A 19,156-nucleotide genomic window follows, 5' to 3' on the forward strand; every position below is an offset into this window, starting at 1 on the left:
CTACTATCACATAAAACCCATGTCATGAATACCCCGATAACTCCAAGAAGTAACATAACATTTTTAACCCTGACAACACCCTATGAGCCTGTTCTGCCTATTTTCCAGAGCAGAGGAAGGGTGAGTAATGTGCCAAGCCCCAACAGCTAGTAAGTGGCACAGCTGGACTTGAATCCAAGGGAGGACCCCTGGGTTCACTCCCTGCGACTAGTGGATGGATTCAGGGCTCTGGGGGCCCGGGGTAGGGGAGCTCTGGATGAAACTCAACTGATCTCGAGCTCAGTGTGCCCTGGGACTCGGTTTCCTCATCCGGGCCGTGGCGGCAATAAAGCGAGATAAGACAGGCCCCACTCACACTGAAGGGCTCCAGTAGGCTGTTGTAATTTTTTTTTTCATCGCCACTACCGGCTGCCCGAAGGAGCAAGCGAGGCGCCGGCGCGGCCCGGGCGCGGGGTCGCCCGCCCCCCACCCGTCCCCGCCGGCGCCGCCCCTGGGCGGAGCCACCCGCGGCCCCTCCAGGCTCCGCCCGCCTCCCTGGCCTGGGCCGGAGCGGCGGCGGCGGCGGCGCTAGGACCCGGCGGGCGGGGGCTGCGGCGGGGCCTGGGCAGCCGGAGCGGCGCGGACCCCGGCTCTCGGCTCCCGGCTCCCGGAGCCATGTGAGGGGGCTCGGGGGCCGCGGGGGCCGGGCGCTCCCCGGGGGAGGTGAGCGGCGGCGCGCGGGGGCGGGCAGCGGGAGGGGGGCGCTGCGTGCGCCCGGGGGAGGGGGTCGGGACCCCGGGCCGGGGGGAGATGTGCAGCCCCGGGCCCCCCCCCCAGACCCACTCTCCCTCGGCGGCCGCGCCTGGACATCCCGGTCCTCGCGCCCAAGGGCTGTCGCGGGGATCGCGGGGCCCCCGCCGCTGACTACTCCATTAGGGCTCGGGGACCTGCCGCCGTCCTGCCTCCCTCCTCTCCCCAGCAGGGGCTAGGCTCCGGACCGCCCGGAGTGCGGGAATTGGGGCGGGGGGGGCAGGTCAGTGCGAGAGGGGGCGTAGAGGGTGAGTCGCTCCCCACCAGTGGACCTAAGGGCTCAGCGACCCCCCATCTAGACATCAGGAGGCTCCTTCCCCCTTCTCCCCAAGCCCTCCTCCCACGCGGCTCGTGGGGGCGTCTCGACCCTGCAGGAGGACTCCCCCGCGGAGAGGGGCAAAGCCCCCATACAGGGGGCAGGGTGTGTCCCCCCCCACACAGCCACGGACTGAGCCCTCCTGCCCCGCCAGTCCCGGGGCCGAGGCCACGCTCCTGGCCCAGCGCTGGATGCCGCCGCCTCCCCAGCACGAGCAAGTCACTCCCCAGCAGGCCTGCTCCCTGGTGCTAGGCCAGGTGCTGAGCGCACACTTGGTGGCCTCTGGCTGATTCCACCCGGGGAGATCCCTGAGGGAGATCCCGGGCAGGCTCAGCCCTGGACTGCTCCCTGCAAACAAGCCTGCAAACAAGGCTCCCCGGCTGACTCTGGGCAGCTCTGCCTCTCTGTACCTCAGTCTCCTTATCTGTGAAATGGGGAATAAGAGCCCTTCCCTTGCAGGGTTGCCGGGAGGATGGGGTGAGTGGGTGGTACCTAATGTGGCTCCCTGCACATTAGAGGAAGCACATCTTCCTTGGTATTAGAGGAAGTGGCTAGGCGAGGTATCTGAGAAGGGGCAGTGTTCTGGCAAGCTCAAGGTGAGGCAGGCCTCCAACAATGAATAACCGCAAGGCTAACAGGCACTGACCGATCACTTTCAAGCCCCCTACTTCCCTTGCCACATCTGCTGGAATCCTTTCAACAACCCCATAAGTTACCTACTCTTATTATTCCCATTTCAGAGATGAGGAAACTGAGGCTCATAGAGGTCACATGGCTTGCTCCAGGCCCCTCAGCCAGTAAGTGGTGGAACCGGGATTCACACTGGCACCTGAGATGCTGTATGACCGTGGCCTTCTCAGAGCTGGATTGTGATGGGGCTGACCAGAGGGTCCGTGGTCCTGGCTGAGGGCACTCATCAGGCGAAGGTGGGAAGGTAGGGAGGGGGTGGGCCAGGGAACTGGAGTGCCCTGGTGTGTCTGGGGCGTGGGGCATCCGAAGGAAAGGGTAGTGAGAGGAGAGGCTCCACTCAGAGGTAGCTGGACGGTGAGGGCCCAGACTGCCAGAGGATCAGTGCTGATGGGCGGGACGCTGGGATTCTGGACTCCCGTCTTGCGCCCCAGCGGGGGCTGTGAGTCCGAAGACAAATTGTTTCCTCTCCTAATGGGCCTCAGTTTCCTGGTCTGTATGGTGGGCACTGGACCCAGCGAGAGCTCCCCCGGGACTGGCCCTCGGGTCCTGGCCCTCAGTCTGGGAGGAAACAGAGACCCGGCCTGGGAGGAGGGGGCCTCACCCGGAGAAGGGGCGGGGTTGTGCGGTGGGCGGAGTCGGGGCCCAGCCAATCAGGAGCGGCATGCGAGGAGCCTCCTTCGGCCTGAGGTTCTGTGGCTCTTCGTGGTGGCGGTGTAGGAGTAAACAGCGGCCAGGTCAGGGAGCGGGGACAGTGGCGGAGCTGGGAGGCCCCTGGAGGGAAGGACGGAGCTGGGGAGCCCTGGGCCCCTGTTTCTCCATCCGCACACTCTCCCAGTGGCCTCGAATCTACTGGAGGTGGCTGGAATGCAAGTACTCCCTCCCTCTGGACAGGTGGGGAGATTGAGGTCTGGAGGGGAGCTAGGGCCTGTGAAGATGTCCCCTCGCAGCCGCGGCCGCTAAGGGCAGATGGGCAGGCAGGAAGGATTGTCCAAGGCTGCCTCGTTACGGGAGGTCCTCCACCCCCCACCCCCCCACCCCCGCTCCGAGGGTGGGACTGTGATTATTGCCCATTGGTGAGTCTGTGCCCTTAACCCCGAGATCTTATTGTTAATTAACGAAGTCATTAAGCGAACCTCCTGCACCCATCTCTGAGGCTTCACAGCGGAGATGGTGAGTGAGGATCTGTGCCGGCCCCACCCTCAGGGAGCTCTCAGCCGCTCTCAGGCTAGTGGGGAGGTGACACATAGAAGTTGTTGGCCTCCCCCAGGCTTGGAGGATGAGAGAGCGTGAGCAGGGTGCAGGAGGGCAGGGTGTTCTAGATAGAAGGGACGTGTTCTAGATAGAGGGGACATTTAATGCAAGATCTGGAAGGGTGCTTTGCAGAGAACTTTGGGGACCTGTAAGGAATATTGCCTTATTCCAAGACCACAGGGACCTACATCAGAGTTTGGGGTAGGAGTGTGCATGGGGCTCTTGCTGGGTTGGGGAGCCAGCCTCAGACCAGTTGGCTGCCTAGAAGAGCTAAGGTGTGGGGAGGTCCCTGTTCGGGGAGCAGAGTGGGAGAGAGCAAGGGACCAAGAGAGAGGCAGGGCTCTGCCACCACCTGGCTGTGTGACCTCAAGCAGGTTGCTGCCCTTTCTGGGCCTCAGTGTCTCCCTCTGCAAAACGGATATGGCCTTGAGCCTTGAAGTCTTGTGTGGGTAAGAGGGCTGGTAGGGTGGGGAGGGTGTAGCCTTTGACTAGCTGTTCTAGGGGAGAGGACTCAAGCCATAACCTTTTCTGTGGCTTGCAGGTGTGACCCCACATCCCTGCCCCCTGGGCCACCTACAGGACGCTGGCCCCTGCCCCTCAGCAGACGCCGGAGAGAGATGAGTAGCAACAAAGTAAGCCCCCCTCATTTCTTGTCCTTATCTCAGCTTTTTACTTTCTCAGTGAAGTGGGCTCCTTTGGGCCTGCCTCCTTAGGCCACTACCAGTGTCTCTTCCCTACCAAGAAGTGGCTGATGCCTGAGAGGCTTGAGCTCTGCTGTGGCCACTGATCCCTGTAGCTTTGGGATCAAGCTCCTTTCTCATTCTGGGCTAGGTCCTCCTCTGTCCTCCTAGGTTAACTGGTCCATCTGTGGTCCAGAATTGGCCGAGAAGGTGACTGTGAAGTGTTGTGCAGGGTGGGGGTGGGGTGGGGTGAGCAGGCAGTGGTCAGAGTCAAAGATGACAGGATGTTGGGAGCATCACTCTGAGGGTGTCACAGCAATCCATTCATTCACTACTATGTTCCTGGCCCTGTGGACCCCTTCCTGGGATCCAATGCGGGGCAGCCTTGGCACAGCTTGAGGGTCAGGGGTAGTGTAGTGTGGACATACCAATCTGGGTCAGACTGGGAGACAGAAAGCACACAGTAATTTGAACCAGGAAAGTTTAGTGTAAAGAACTATTAGCTACAGCCAGGCATCGAGTAATGAGGGATTGGAACTCTTAGGAATACAAGACTAGCCAGGAGAAGGAGTAGCCACCACCTGCGGGCCTGAGGCCCAGGCCTTGCTGGAGAGGGCACAGCTCTGGCCCACTGGATGACAGAGACCTTACCCGAGACCTTGCTGGGCTGGTAGAAGTTGTCATAAAAACACTTCTGAGCAGGGATCCCTGGGTGGCGCAGCGGTTTGGCGCCTGCCTTTGGCCCAGGGCGCGATCCTGGAGACCCGGGATCGAATCCCACGTCGGGCTCCTGGTGCATGGAGCCTGCTTCTCCCTCTGCCTGTGTCTCTGCCTCTCCTCTCTCTCTCTCTCTCTGTGTGTGACTATCATAAATAAAATTTTAAAATATATATAAAAAAAAACACTTCTGAGCTACGAGGAAGGCTGCCACTCTGAAGAGGCCCTCTGAGCCTGTACAAAACTGCTCCAGGGACAGAGCTCTGGCCTCTGGTAGTTGAGTGTACTGCATGAACTGAACTCTGGAGAAGCTGTGTTCCTAGCAGGAGCCAGAGGCACTCTGCTCCCAAACTGCCTGAAGCCAGGTGCCCAAGCAAGCGCAGCTGAGTGCTTCTGGCTGCTGGCCACTGGGTGCTGGGGATGGAGCATGTGCTCTGGAAGCCGTGTGCTGTGGAAGGGCAAGGGCACAGACCAGGTGTCAAGTCCAACTAGAAGCAGGAAGCAAACTCCTTTTGTCTCGCACTGCCTCTCCAGCATCCTTTCCTGACAAAGCTCAATCTGCAATTAATTGGCAAAATGACACTAGGGCCCAGGTCCATTTCACAGAGCAGGCAAAAAGGATGAACTTGGAACTGAGGAGAGATACATGAGTAACCAGCACAGAGGGCTTAGCGCAAAGAGCCAGGACTTGCAGATCTTGTCTCACCATGTGGACCCTGGGCAGATAAGTCCCAGTGGATACTTTGGGGATTACTTTCCTACACTGTCATTGACATGATGGGGGCACTGGCTGTCCACACATTCCAATTCCTGACCAGAATAATCCCCTCCAGGCTTCATGAATGATAAACATTACAGAGAGTTCCTGTTTGGGGAAGACCTTGGGCCCTCTCCTTTGAATGCCTCACCTGTCTCTAAGCATCCTTCCAGCTGCAGCTGAGGTATCCCTCTGACACATCCAATCCAATCCAGCGAACCCTCCCCAAGAACCTTCTGTGCTTCTGTGTTCTGGGAGGTGGGATAAGGTGGCCAACGAGGCTCAGTCCCAGCCCACAGAGCTCATGGTCTGACTGGTGGGGAGGGGGTGGGAGACCACAGTGTGACCAGTGCTGTGATGGGGGTGCTCAGGGGCCTGGAGGAGGTGGTGCCTCAACTGGTCTGGAGTGAAGAGCAGGAGTTAGCCAGGCATTGTAGGTGGCAAGGACGAGGCAGGGGCCTGGGGGGTGGCTGGGCACTCATCGGCCCCTCCCCTCTCCAGGAGCAGCGGTCAGCAGTGTTCGTGGTCCTCTTCGCCCTCATCACCATCCTCATCCTCTACAGCTCCAACAGTGCCAATGAGGTCTTCCATTACGGCTCCCTGCGGGGCCGCACCCGCAGGCCCGTCAACCTCAAGAAGTGGAGCATCACGGACGCGTATGTCCCAATTCTTGGCAACAAGGTAGCGTGACCACTTTGGGGAACTCTCTGAGACCAAGCTGATGATTGGTCTTCCCTGCTACCCACCATCTCTGTTCCCACTCCTCCACCTCTTCTCTCTGCTATTTCCATTCTTCCTAAAGGAAAGGGGGGACCCCAGGAGTCAAGGCCTTGGCTTCCAGTGCCATCAGCCCCTGGTTTGCTGTGTGATCTCAGACAGGTGCCCTGTCTGTCTCTGGGCCTCCACTTTCTGCAAGGTCCCATTTTAACATTGATATCCTACTGCTTTCGGAGTCTGAATCCCTAAGGAGAGGTATTGCTGGCTTTCACTGATCTCTGTCTCTGCAGGGGTGTCCATACAGGGTTTGGGAGCAGAACACTGGAGTACTTGACAACACAAAACAGTCATAATAATGGTTGTCCTTTGTCAATTGCCTGCTGTGTGCCAGGCACTGTGATTAGCAGTAATCATCACACCTACAGAGGCTGTGAGGTCAGCATTGTTATCCTCCTTGAAGAGATGGGGAAACCAAGAGTCAAAGAGGTAAAGTCACTTGTCCAAGGCCACACGGCAAGGGAGGGGCAGAGCCCCAAATCCCTTTGGAGTTGCAGCTGTATAGAGAAGCCAAAGGTCATTCCCAGGGCTTTTGTTTGCCTTGGGTAGCCATGCAACTCAGGCTGTATTTCTGGGGTTCCCTCTATAATCCTCTAAGCCGTAAATGTTTTCTGAGAGGCCAGGGAGATAATCATTGGCCTGGAATATGGACTCCACCTTCCAGGAGGAGGAGGTCTCCAGATCCCTGCCTGCCTCCCTCTCTTCCCTCACAAATCCTCCTAAATCTATCAGGATCTCTGTACACTTGGTGCCTGGGGCTCTGAATACACCCTTACTGCGAAAGGGCCCCTTAGCAGGTATTTAGAGACGGATCAACATCTAACTGAGATCGTAATGCCCTTGAAATAAAAATAACAGAACCTAGGAGAAAGTAGAAGGGCTTGAGTGCGGGTGAGGCAGTGCTGAGCTTGTAGCTACCTCCAGCCTGACAGGGGAAGCCAGTAGAGCTCGGGAACCTGCAAAAGCCGTCAGCTGAGGTCCATGGGACCAATTGTTGGATCTTGGAGTAAGGGCTCAGGGAAGACTGCCTGGAGGAGGTAGCACCTGAATTTAGGCTTAACGGGTAAACAGGAATTCCATGGGTAGAAGATAGGTCCCAGAGAACTCATGGTTCCGACTCATTCAGCAGTGGGGAAACAGGCCCAGAGGGGCTTCCACCCTTTCCTAACTGACAAGGTGGTGTCTTGTTGGTGGGTGTTGTGGAAATGTCATGGGTGCCCTGGGCAGGATTCCCTCCTATGGGAACTGGACTAAGGCTGGGGCGCTGGGGCCACACAGAGTTGGGTTCCTACCCAAACGTTCCACTCCTCTGCTGTGTGCCTTTGGGGACATCCCTGCATGACTGTCTTGTCCTCCTGTTCCTTCACTCTGCCCCAGCCAAGCAGCCTTTTGCTTCTCAACATACCATGGTCATTCCCACTTCAGAACCTCTGGTCTTGCTGTTCCTCCTGCCTTGCGTACTTTCCTATGTGGTTCCTTTTCATCCTCCAGGTCTCCACTCCGAGAGCCCCCCATCCCCCAGATGATCTTTCTAGAGTAGCCCCTACTCCTGTATCTCTTGATCCCTTGCCCCTACTGTATTATCTTCGTAACATGTTTTACTCACCACCTGGTGTCATTTTGTCTTTTACTTGTTCCCTGACTCTCTGACTGTGAGCTTCTTGAAGGTAGGAATGGGGTCTCTTTTATTCATTGCTCTGTCCCTGGCATTTGGCCATTAGCTAGCTTGATGTAATATTTGTTGAATGTTGAGTGAGGAGCCTTTAGTTTCCTTGTCTTTAAAATGGGCAAAATAGGGGCACCTGGGTGGCTCAGTCAGTGAAGTGTCTGCTTTCAGCTCAGGTCATGATCTCAGGGCCCTGGGATCGAGCCCTGCATCTGGCTCCCTGCTCAGTAGGGAACCTGCTTCTCCTTCCCCCTCTGCACCTCCCGACACACAATCTCTAAATATACAAACAGGTAAATAAATATGAATAAAATAAAATGGGTAAAATAATTCCTGCCTCCCAGATGCCTGGATGTACAGGGCATAGGGCCTGGCACTGAGTGGTCATGACAGTGTTGACTTTCCTTGCCCCCCACAGACGCTGCCATCCCGGTGCCACCAGTGTGTGATTGTCACCAGCTCTAGCCACCTGCTGGGAACCAAGCTGGGTCCCGAGATTGAGCGAGCCGAGTGCACAATCCGCATGAATGATGCGCCCACCACGGGCTACTCAGCCGATGTAGGCAACAAGACCACCTTCCGTGTGGTAGCCCATTCCAGCGTATTCCGTGTGCTGCGGAGGCCCCAGGAGTTCGTCAACCGGACCCCCGAAACCGTGTTTATCTTTTGGGGCCCCCCAAACAAGATGCAGAAGCCCCAGGGCAGCCTTGTGCGCGTCATCCAGCGGGCAGGCCTGGTGTTCCCCAACATGGAGGCCTATGCCGTCTCTCCCGGCCGCATGCGCCAATTTGACGACCTCTTCCGGGGTGAGACGGGCAAGGACAGGTACCAGCTTCCTGCCTGCCCCCTCTAGCCAGCCCTGTGCTCCCCCTAAGCATTCTCTGCCTACCAGGCCTTTGGCTTCCAGCATGCACTCCTCTGAGGCTGTGGTCACTTCCTGCTACCCTCTGGTCAGATTTTCCAGGAGAATCTTCTTCACATCTAGTCCCTAGCCTGGGTCACTTCCAGCATGCTCTGCACGGTCTCATCTCCCCAGGAGGGCTTCCTCCCAGCATGCATTGGTCTGAGGAAACAGGACTCTTAGCATGCTCTGCTCTAAGGCGGCATACTCACTCCTAGAATCTTTCTAGGAGAACTCCCTGTCGCTCACGGCAGGTATTCACTGTACCCAGCATGTCTTGCTTGAGGCACACAGTTGCTCCCAGCATGCTCTATCCTAAGGGTACATCTTTCCCAGCATGTCCTTTTCTGGCTGATCCCCCCAGAAGAGCTAGGCCAGTGCTATCCAATAGAAATATAATGCAAGCCATGTATGTAATTTAAATTTTTATAGTAGCCAAATTAAAAAAGTAAAAGGAAACAGGTGAAATTGATTTGAATATATTTTATTTAACCCAAAACACTCAATATCTATACCCTGTATTTTTTTCGGTTTGATTAATCCCTAAATATTTAAGATTTGAGGGAGCTATTATAAATTTTATTTAAAATTTTAGGGAGTTTCCATTTATTTATTGCTAGTATATAGGAATACAATTGATTTTTTTGTGTGTTGGCCTTATATCCTATAATCCTGCTAAACTTACATATTGGTTCTGGGAGATTTTTCTAGGTTCATTGGGTTTTCTATGCACGTAATCATGTTGTAAGGACATGTAATTCAGAACACCTTTATTTCTTCCTTTCTAATCTGTATGCATCTTATTTCTTTTTCTTGCCTTTGCACTGGCTAGGACTTTGATACAAGGTCAAATTATACGGGGGATGATGAGAGTAGACATCCTTGCCTTGGTCGCCATCTTGGGAAAGCATTTGGTCTTTCGTCATTGAATATGACGTTAGCTGTAGAGTGTTTAGTTATCCTTTACCAAACTGAAGAAGTTCCCTTCTCTAATTTGCTAAGAGTTTTCATCATTATTGGATATTGAATTTTATTTTATTTTTTATTTTTGTTTTTTTTGGATATTGAATTTTATCGAGTGTTTTTCTGCATCAATTGATATGATCATGTGGTTTTTCTTTTTTTTTTTTTTTCTTATTTATTTATGATAGACACACAGTGAGAGAGAGAGAGGCAGACACACAGGCAGAGGGAGAAGCAGGCTCCATGCACCGGGAGCCCGACGTGGGATTCGATCCCGGGTCTCCAGGATCACGCCCTGGGCCAAAGGCAGGCGCCAAACCGCTGCGCCACCCAGGGATCCCTCATGTGGTTTTTCTTAAGGCTATTAGTATGGTGGATTATACCACCATATACATTTTTGAATATTGATTGATTTTTGAATATCGAATCAGACTTGCATTTCTGGAATAAATTTCACTTGGTTGTAGTGTATTATTTTTATATAGTGCTGGATATAACATGCTAATATATTTTTTTAAGATTTTATTTATTCATGAGAGACACACAGAGAGAGGCAAAGACATAGGCAGAGGGAGCCCTTGCAAGTAGTCCGATGTGAGACTTGATCCCAGATTCTCAGATCACACCCTGAGCCAGAGGCAGACGCTCAACCACTGAGCCACTCAGGCATCCCAACATGCTAATATTTTGTTGAGATTTTTGTGTCTGTACTCAGGAGACATACCAATGTGTAGTTTTGTTTTGTTTTTGTACTGTCTTTGCATGGTTTTTGATATTATGGGTAATGCTGGCCTCAGAAAATGTGTAGAATTGGTGTTATTTCTTCTTCAAATGTTTGGTAGAATTTGTCAATGACACTATCCGGACCTGGAGAGTTCTTTTTGAAGATTTTCTGCTTTTTTAAAGATTTATTTATTTATTCATAAGAGACACAGATAAAGACCGAGACATAGGCAGAGGGAGAAGCAGGCTCCCTTCAGGGAGCCGGTTGTGGGATTCAATCCTGATCCCGGATCTCAGGATCATGCTCTGAACCAGAGGCAGACGCTCAACCACTGAGCCACCCAGGTGTCCCTCTTTTTTGAAGGTTTTTTTTTTTAAGGCTTTTTTTTTTAGTATTTATTTATTTATTTATGAGAGAGAGAGAGAGAGAGAGAGAGGCAGAGACACAGGAGGAGGGAGAAGCAGGCTCCACGCCAGAAGCCTGACGTGGGACTCGATCTTGGGACTACAGGATCGCACCCTGGGCCAAAGGCAGGCGCTAAGGTTTGAAGGTTTTGAATGATGAATTCAATTTCTTAATAGTCACACACACTCAGGTTCATCTGTTTCACCTTGACTGAGTTTTGGTAGTTTCTGATTTTCTTTTTTTTTTTTTTTTAAGAGATTTTATTTATTTATTGATTGATTTATTTATTTATTTTTTAAACATTGGTAGCAAGTATTTTTTTTTTAATTTTTATTTTATTTATGATAGTCACACATTGAGAGAGAGAGAGGCAGAGACACAGGCAGAGGGAGAAGCAGGCTCCATGCACCGGGAGCCCGACGTGGGATTCGATCCCGGGTCTCCAGGATCGCGCCCTGGGCCAAAGGCAGGCGCCAAACCGCTGCGCCACCCAGGGATCCCAAAGATTTTATTTATTTATTTGACAGAGAGAGAGAGAGCGCACATGCACAAGCAGAGGGAGCAGCAGCAGTGGGAGAGGGAGAAGCAGGCTCTCTGCAGAGTAGGGAGCCCGATGTGGGGCTAGATCCCAGGACTCTGGAATCATGACCTGAGCAGAAAGCAGATGCTCAACCAGCTGAGCCACCCAGGCACCCCTAGTTTCTGATTTTCAATCTAAGTTGAGGATTTTATGTATGTAATTGTTTGTGGTTTGCTTATTGCCCTTCTCATGTCTACAGGCTCTGTGATATATAATCTCTGTTTTATTATTGATAGTGGTTAACTTCTGTCTTTTCTCTCTTTTTCTTTGTCAGTCTTGTGAGAGGTTCATTTTCTTCTTAAACTTCCCCAAGAACCAAAACCAAAACAAAAACAAAAACTTCCCCAAGAACCACCTTCAATCAAATATATCCAAACTATTTTCAGTTTAACATATAATCAAAAACTACCAGTGACATTTTCTATGTTTGTTCTTTCATACTAAAAAATCCCATGCATATTTTACACTAATGGCACATTTCAACCACATGTCATGCTACTGGCTGCTGTAGTGGGCAGCTCAGCTCTAGGTCCTTGGTTACTTTCCATGCCTTGCTCTGAACCTGTGGTCACCGCATGACCTTCTCTGATTAGTCTCCCATTAGTCTGCTCCTAGTGTGGGCATGGCTGTTCTTAGCAAGCTCCATCAAGCAAGACCACAAGTCTAGTGAGCTCATGGTCACTTGTGACCTGCCCTACTCTGACTAATCTCTCCAGTTGATTCCCAGCATGCCCTGTTCCTTCAAAGGCACTCTCTCCACACCCTTCGTCTCTGCCCAGACAAGTCCTCTGCCAGCATGCCCATGTTCCCACAGTGGGGCTTGAGCAAGGGGGTCACTGAAGTTGGGGGAGGGCCCCAGGGGGGGTGGGGGTGGGAGGAGTTTCGGGAAACTCCAGGTGGGTTGACCTTCCCATGTGTGTGCCCCCTCATTGTGCTCCCTCTCTGCCCCCAGGGAAAAGTCTCATTCGTGGTTGAGCACCGGCTGGTTCACCATGGTGATTGCAGTGGAGCTGTGTGACCATGTGCACGTCTACGGCATGGTCCCCCCTGACTACTGCAGGTGAGCCCCGGATAGGGCCCAGAAACTTCGGCTGGGGGTGCCTCTGAGGGCCTCTGTGGTATTCGAATTGCTCTGCAGAGATCTAGGCTTCTTGGGGCTCCTCCCCTCAACTCAGCCAGAGTCCAGAATTCATATATTAATAACTATTATTATTATTATATGAAAAGTCTGCTAGGTGACAGCTTTTCTTTACCGAGTGCTGACCATGTTCCAAGCCTCGCTACATTTGTGATGTCATTTACTCCTCACAGTGACCCTAATGGCTAGTTACCTTATTATTTCTGTTCCATAGATGAGAAAAACTGAAGAAAACATTTTGTGAGTAGCCTAAGGTCCCACAAACAGTAAGCACTGGGGCCAGGCTCCAGAGCCCGCCCTTCTTACCACTACCCCTACATCACCACCCTCTTAAGGAAAAGAAAAGTTTCGATCATATTAATAAAAATAAAAAAAAAAAGCCGAGTGGTCATAAACCTAGTCCGCTCTACACCCATTTTACAGATGGGGAAACTGAGGCCCTGGGGGAGGCAAGGATTTCCCCCACTGAAATCCTCTAGTAAGTCAGGTGCTGGAAAGCATAAGGGCCCTGCTGGTGCCTGCCCTGCCCTGACAGCCCCCATCTGCTCTGCCCCAGCCAGCGGCCCCGTCTGCAGCGCATGCCCTACCACTACTATGAACCCAAGGGGCCAGATGAGTGTGTCACCTACATCCAGAATGAGCACAGCCGCAAAGGCAACCACCACCGCTTCATCACCGAGAAGAGGGTCTTCTCATCCTGGGCCCAGCTGTATGGAATCACCTTCTCCCACCCCTCCTGGACCTAGGCTACCCTGCCTGTGGACCTCTCACAGGGGACACAGGAGAGTCCTCTCTCCTTCCAGCCACTCAACCCAGGGCCATCTCTTGGCCAATCAGGGCTGGCTGGAGTGTCTTTTGGCCAATCAGGGCCTCGTATCCTCCAGCCAGGGCCTGGGGGTGTCTCTTGACCAATCAGGGATTTGAGCTATGTGGTTAATCAGGGGTGTTGGAGGTATTTCTAGTCCAGTCAGGGTCTGAGCATAGTCTATCAGGGTATATCTGAAGTTATCTGAGGCTAAGGACATGTGCTTTCCCATGAGGCCTTGGTTCAGTGCCCCAGGATGGACCCCCAATCACTCCCTTATTGGCTGGGACAGTAGGGTCCTGTCCTGAAGAGCTGGGAACCCTGAGCCAGAAAGAGGGTTTGCATGGGAGTGGGAGCTGTCTGGAAGCTAGGCCAGGGCATTTGTGGGCTTATAGGGGGCTACTAGAGGTGGGAGCCCCCATCTGGATCTTGGCTCTGCCCTGAGTGGCTTTGGACAAAACCCTTGCCGCCTCTCTGGTCGCCCTCCTGCCTGTGTCAGGTTCTAATGTGGAGTCTGAGGCCCCCTCCCACTTTCCCCACTGACCTCTTTGGGTCTGTCTTCCAGTAAGACTGGGCCCCTCCCGCCACCACCCTTGCTGGGGGGCTCAGCTCCTGGGGGTCTGGAGTCCCCTTCCTCCTGGAAACTTAGGGTATTTTTGCACAAACTCCCACAGAGTTTGGGGGGGATCTAATAGGAAAGGGATAAACCTTTAGCTATTTTCTTAATCCCTCCACTCAGCTGCCATTAGTTTGGCTCTTAAAGAGCCAGGCTCCCTTTTCTGCCATCTAGCAGTGAGGCTTTCCACCTGTTGGAGTGGCCTCTGGGGCTGAGAAAGGGGGAATCCCAGCCAGACTGGGGTTTCTCACAGCCCCTTTGTCGCTGCTGGAATCATCCAAGGGTCTCCCCTCAGCTGGGCCTAGGAAGGCTCTCGGGGGCCAGGAGCCGTGTCACCTGGGTTCTGTCCCCTCACTCTAGATCAGGCACTTTATTGTTGGAACTCAGTGGGGTGGGCTTGCCCCTATTCTTCCAGAGCCTGGAAGGGAAGACTAGAGGGCTTCCTGGAGGAGGCTGTGGAGCAGGAGGGGTCAGGTGGAGAAGAAAGAGGCCAGCAGCAAGCCTTTGCACACTGGGGTGGGGGCTGGGAGCCGGCGACTACCCCAGACTTGGTTTTGTAATAATTTGTACAGGAATAAATGCACCTAAGCTCTGTTTCTGTTTCCTGTGTCTCGGATCAAGCATGGCCTTGTCCGGCCCTGCTGTGAGCCTCCTCAGGACAGTGCCCACGTCCTCCAGCCTGGGAGCCCACACTCAGGACAGCTGGCAATTTCAGCCAGGCAGTGAGTCATGCATTTTGCAGCTTGGGTGGAGACCTGGCAGCTCCAGAGGTGTGTGGGGTTCCCGGAACCAAGCCCACCTGGCTTTTCCAGTGTGACCTCAGGCCAGTCACTTCACCTCTCAGAGTGCTGGTTCCCTCAGGGGCGAGACAGGTCCAGACACTGCTCTCCAGGTTCTAGGGAGACTCCAGGAAAGGGAGGGGCCCCGTGGTAGTTCTGTCCCAGACAGGGCCTGGCGGGTGGTCGGGACTACAGGACAATGACACTGCCCTTTATCGAGGTGACATTCTTCCGGAGGCTTGAAGGGTGAGGAGGAGTCTGTAGAAGTTTGGGGTAAATGCTCCTGGCAGGAAAAAGTGTGTGTGTGTGAGGAGGAATGATATCGTTGTCACAGAAGCAGCTTCAGGGGACTGCAGGAGGCCAGAGCAGCACAACCAAGGGGAGACTGCAGGGGGTGGGTGCTCAGAGTTTGGCTCTAGGGCCTCCGGGAGCTGAGGGCAGGGACATTTCCTGTGAGGCCTGGCCTGGAAAGGAGGCGAGGCCACTGGGCTGCAGCCTGGGGAGGGCCCCGGTGAGCCCCGGACTCCACGCGGCTGCCGCCACGCTCTAGGCAAAGGGTTTGTTTGCTCCAGGTTGGCAGGAGGAAGGGGGTCCATGACCCTGGCTGATTACAACCTGTTGAGGCAGATAAGATGCCCTTGGGAGCAGAGGCCTGACAAAGGCGCTGTGTGAGTTGAGGGCAGGCTGCCGGGACTGCAGGGACGAGGCGGGGGAAGAGCTCTACCCCGGCACTGGGCCAGCTGGGAGGGTGGGCCACAGAGTTGGTAGGCCGCAGGGGCACCGTGCATTGGTTCTTGCTCACATTTACGTTCATGCAACAGGTAGCACATGTCATGTGCTGTGTTAGGTGCAATTGGTGAGAGAGGGAACGTCAGGTGGGAAGAATGGCCTGAACAAAAGCCTGGTGGGAACAGGGAGGGGGGACCTATAGCCTCGCTCTAGTCAGCCGTGAAGCCACAGAAGGAGGGAGCAGTGGGAGATGAGACGGCTTGGGGTCAGATGGGGAAAGGCCATGAGTGTCAGCGAGAGAAGGCCAAAGGCGCAGCCCTCGGGCAGCAGAGGGGGGACAGGACGATGGGACGCTGCAGGGCCCAGGCCTGGGGCCAACTAGGTACAGTAACAGTGGAGGTGGTTGGACAGTTGGAGGGACAGGGACTCCTTGCAAAGTCCTTATGCGGGGAGCCTAAGGCCCTACATGGCAATGGGAAGACAGGAATATGGCAGCACTTCCAGTCCCGCACAAAGGCTTCTGGGAATCTGGGTCCAGGCAGAGGTTTCTAAGTCAACCTTCTCCCAGAACACTGTGGTCCCTTCGCCTGCTCACTGGTGGGCATAAAGGCAGATGCCATTAAGAGGGGGGTTGGTTGCTTCTCCTTCTGCCTATGTTTATGCCTCTCTGTGTGTCTCTCATGAGTAAATAAAATCTTTGAAAAAAAAAGAGAGGGGTTGGTTGCTGGGGGTGGATCCTGGGACAGTTCAATTTAGCATCAGAAGGTAGCACTTAGGGACGCCTGGGTGGCTCAGTGGTTGAGCGCTTGCCTTTGGCTCAGGGTGTGATCCCAGAGTCCTGAGATTGAGTCTCATATTGGGCTCCCTCCAAGGAGCCTGCTTCTCCCTCTGCTTGTGTCTCTGCCTCTCTCTCTGTATCTCATGAGTAAATAAATAAAAACTTAAAAAAAAAGAAGAAGAAGAAGAAGGTAGGACTTGGAAGGAGGCAGGGGCCCTCAACCCCACAAACTCACGGCCTCAGTTGGGACCCAGCAGAGACTGGTCCACTCATTGCCAAAACTAACTCTCTAAGCCACCTCACCATGGTTGTCTTTGCTCTGAAACCTTCACTGGCTCCCAGTGTGGCTAGGACCAAACCTATCTCTTTCTTTGGGATCTGCCCCCCCCCCGCCATGTCTCTGTGGTTCCCTTTCCCGGTTACCCCTTTAAGGCGCCTACTCCTCACCCCTCCTTGGGGCTAGGGGGGCATCTCCCACCAGCTGCAGACCTGATGTGTGCTTCCTGGAGTAGCCAGTCCAGCTGTTTCCTGCAATGCTCAGCTCAGGGGTTCAGCCAGGCCCACCTGGGGCAGCTGGGCTGTGCCTGGTTCCAGCTGTGAGCTTCAGAGCAAGGCTGCCCCAAGAGTCAGCCTCCCCCAAGCAGGCTTGTCTAAAAGCTTTGGGGTTCTTTTTCTTAACCAAAATATTTTTTAAATATTTAAAAAACTGGTTTCATTTTATATGTTTTTAGTTTTTTGGGTTTTTTTTTAACGTTATAAAGTGATACAAGATAGAGGGCATCACCCCTCGTCCTATTCCTGTTTTTTTTTTTTTTTTCGTCCTATTCCTGTTAACAGTCTAAGGTATAATTTTCCAGATTTTTCCTCCATGCAGCTTTTTGCCTTTTCTCCCTCTGGCTTCTCTCATTCCCTCCTTCCTACCTCTTTTCCTTTCTGCCTTCTTTTTTTCTTTTTTTAGGTTATAGCCTGGGGGGGTCGGAAATCCTGACACTTTATTATCCCAGCATTGGTGGAGAATCCACAGGTCATACACTAATGAAATAATTAAAATAGGTACTCAAATACAGAAATTTGTTTGGCTGGAAAGCTCATTGAACTTCCAACTTGCTCAGATAGAATTACAAAAAAGCAAAATTGTGTTTTTCACAGACTTCAATCTGGCTGAGACTTGAATGCAGAATAAAACAAGTACTTAAAATTTTAAGATTTATTTATTTTTTTAATTTTTATTTATTTATGATAGTCACAGAGAGAGAGAGAGAGAGAGAGAGAGAGAGAGAGAGAGAGGCAGAGACACAGGCAGAAGGAGAAGCAGGCTCCATGCACCGGGAGCCCGATGTGGGATTCGATCCCGGGTCTCCAGGATCCCGGGTCTCTGCACTGGGCCAAAGGCAGGTGCCAAACCGCTGCGCCACCCAGGGATCCCTATTTATTTATTTTTAAAGATTTTATTTTATTTATTCATGAGAGGCACAGAGAGAGTCAGAGACACAGGCAGAGGGAGAAGCAGGCTCCGTGTGGGGAGTCTGATGTGGGATCCCAGGACCCTGCGATCACAATCTGAGCAGAAGGCAGACCCTCAACCACTGAGCCACCCAGGTGCTCCTCTTTTTTTAAGGTTTAAAAATTATTTTATTGGGGAAAAAAAAACATAAGATTTACCAGTTACCCATTTTTAAGACTACAGTTTGGTAGTGTGAAGTACACTCACATTGTTGTAAAACATCTCCAGAACTTTCTCTCATCTCATGTGCCTGCAAGTCAAAGTCTATTAAACAGCAACTCTGAATTTCCCCTTCCCCACTGAACCCCTGGTTGCCATTTCTGCCTTCTGCTTCTATGAATTTGAGTACTCTAGATACTTCATATAAGTAGGATCATACAATATTTTTCTTTTTGTGACTGGCTTATTCACTTAGCATCAGGTCCTCGAGGTACATCCGTGTTAAAATTGTTTTATGTATAAAGTAATAGGTGCTTGTCTTATTTTTAGAAAGCAAGCAAGCAAGCAAACCATCCTCTAAGTAAGAAGTGAAAGTCCCACCTCATCAGGGGGTCATGAGCACACCCCCGCCCTGCCCCCTCCGTTCTGCTTCATTTTATGACTTAAAGATACCATCAATTTGATTTTAAGACAACACGATTTCTGAGAAGGTAAAATGCAAAACAACAAAAACAAAAAAACAACCCCCCCCCCCCCAAGAAAGCCAAACCCGGAGGAAGAGATTTTACACACATGCCCCCGCATGTTTAGAATTATTTTCCCTGGGCTCTTTGCCTGTTTCTCTTGCATCACAGTCACACAGACCTCTGGCTTCCTTTCTCATGCGGACTCTGCTGCAGAGTCCCACCCCATCCAGCCTGGCTGTACCACCTCCCTCCCATCAGTCACACCCACTGGCACTGGAGAACCATCCTGTACACATTTTGTGCCCACGTGTGAGAGAGATTCCTAAAAGAAGAAGGGTACATTTGAAGTTTTGATGGACATCATCAGTTTGTTTTCCCCAAAGATTGTGCCAGGGTACTCAGTCACCTACAGCTTTGGAGAGGGACTTTCAAGCAACTTCAGCTTCAAACTTCTAAGGCAGAACCTCTGGCCCAGCACCTACTCCTCCCACACAGATGGAGGAAATGAAGGTCCCATGAAACAGGGACCTTGTCTCATGTCACAGGTGGCAGAGCTAGGACGAGACCCAGGCCTTATTGTCCTGGCTAGTTTTTTTGTTCAGGAACCACCCACCTGATACAGTCTCACTTTCCTGGTACTCTCGCTATCTGGCTCAAACACCTTCCATGGCTCTCTAGTGCCTACAAGACAAACTCTTAAGCTCAACTCACCACTCTCTGGGACTGCTACCTTCAAGGTCATGATGTAGCCTGGTGGCCAGCTGCATGAGTTCTGACACTGCATGGTCCTGGTCTCTGCCGTGCTACATTATTGAGCACCTCCTGCTATGTGCTGGTCTCCACGAAGGAACACATCACTTCTGCCTATTTGAACTAAGAGAAAGAACTGAAATAAAACAAAAGCCTTTATTTGGGGTCTGAGAACTGTAATTTGGGGAGCATAGATTCAGGGGAGCGACCCAAATTGC

The 19,156-nt window shown here is 52.6% G+C and overlaps 1 protein-coding gene across 7 annotated transcripts; it reads left to right on the forward strand.

The window, feature by feature from the left end:
- The first annotated feature begins 558 nt into the window (after positions 1 to 558).
- Positions 559 to 14,366, forward strand: ST6GALNAC6 (ST6 N-acetylgalactosaminide alpha-2,6-sialyltransferase 6). Of its 7 annotated transcripts, none has more exons than XM_055323436.1 (7): positions 559 to 702; positions 1,846 to 1,902; positions 3,588 to 3,678; positions 5,702 to 5,881; positions 8,059 to 8,465; positions 12,166 to 12,273; positions 12,908 to 13,237. In XM_055323436.1, the coding sequence occupies exons 2-7, from the start codon at positions 1,877 to 1,879 to the stop codon at positions 13,095 to 13,097; spliced, it is 1,002 nt and encodes a 333-aa protein (XP_055179411.1). In that variant the 5' UTR covers positions 559 to 702; positions 1,846 to 1,876; the 3' UTR covers positions 13,098 to 13,237. The 7 variants fall into 7 exon arrangements, with proteins under 7 accessions (XP_055179411.1, XP_055179409.1, XP_055179407.1 ...); XM_055323432.1 differs by having other exon boundaries at positions 564 to 702; positions 1,846 to 2,039; positions 12,912 to 14,366; XM_055323433.1 differs by having other exon boundaries at positions 564 to 702; positions 1,846 to 2,031; positions 12,912 to 14,366.
- Positions 14,367 to 19,156: the final 4,790 nt, after the last annotated feature.

The sequence above is a fragment of the Nyctereutes procyonoides genome, unplaced genomic scaffold, assembly GCF_905146905.1.
Source record: "Nyctereutes procyonoides isolate TBG_1078 unplaced genomic scaffold, NYPRO_anot_genome, whole genome shotgun sequence".
Taxonomy (NCBI): domain Eukaryota; kingdom Metazoa; phylum Chordata; class Mammalia; order Carnivora; family Canidae; genus Nyctereutes; species Nyctereutes procyonoides.

Bases quoted from the DNA above. Each gene is read 5' to 3' on its own strand.
- ST6GALNAC6 (XM_055323429.1), top strand. From the start codon at position 2,457: ATGCGAGGAGCCTCCTTCGGCCTGAGGTTCTGTGGCTCTTCGTGGTGG. The intron at 3,679-5,701 runs GTAAGCCCCCCT...TCCCCTCTCCAG, and splicing joins GAGAGATGAGTAGCAACAAA to GAGCAGCGGTCAGCAGTGTT. The intron at 5,882-8,058 runs GTAGCGTGACCA...TGCCCCCCACAG, and splicing joins TCCCAATTCTTGGCAACAAG to ACGCTGCCATCCCGGTGCCA.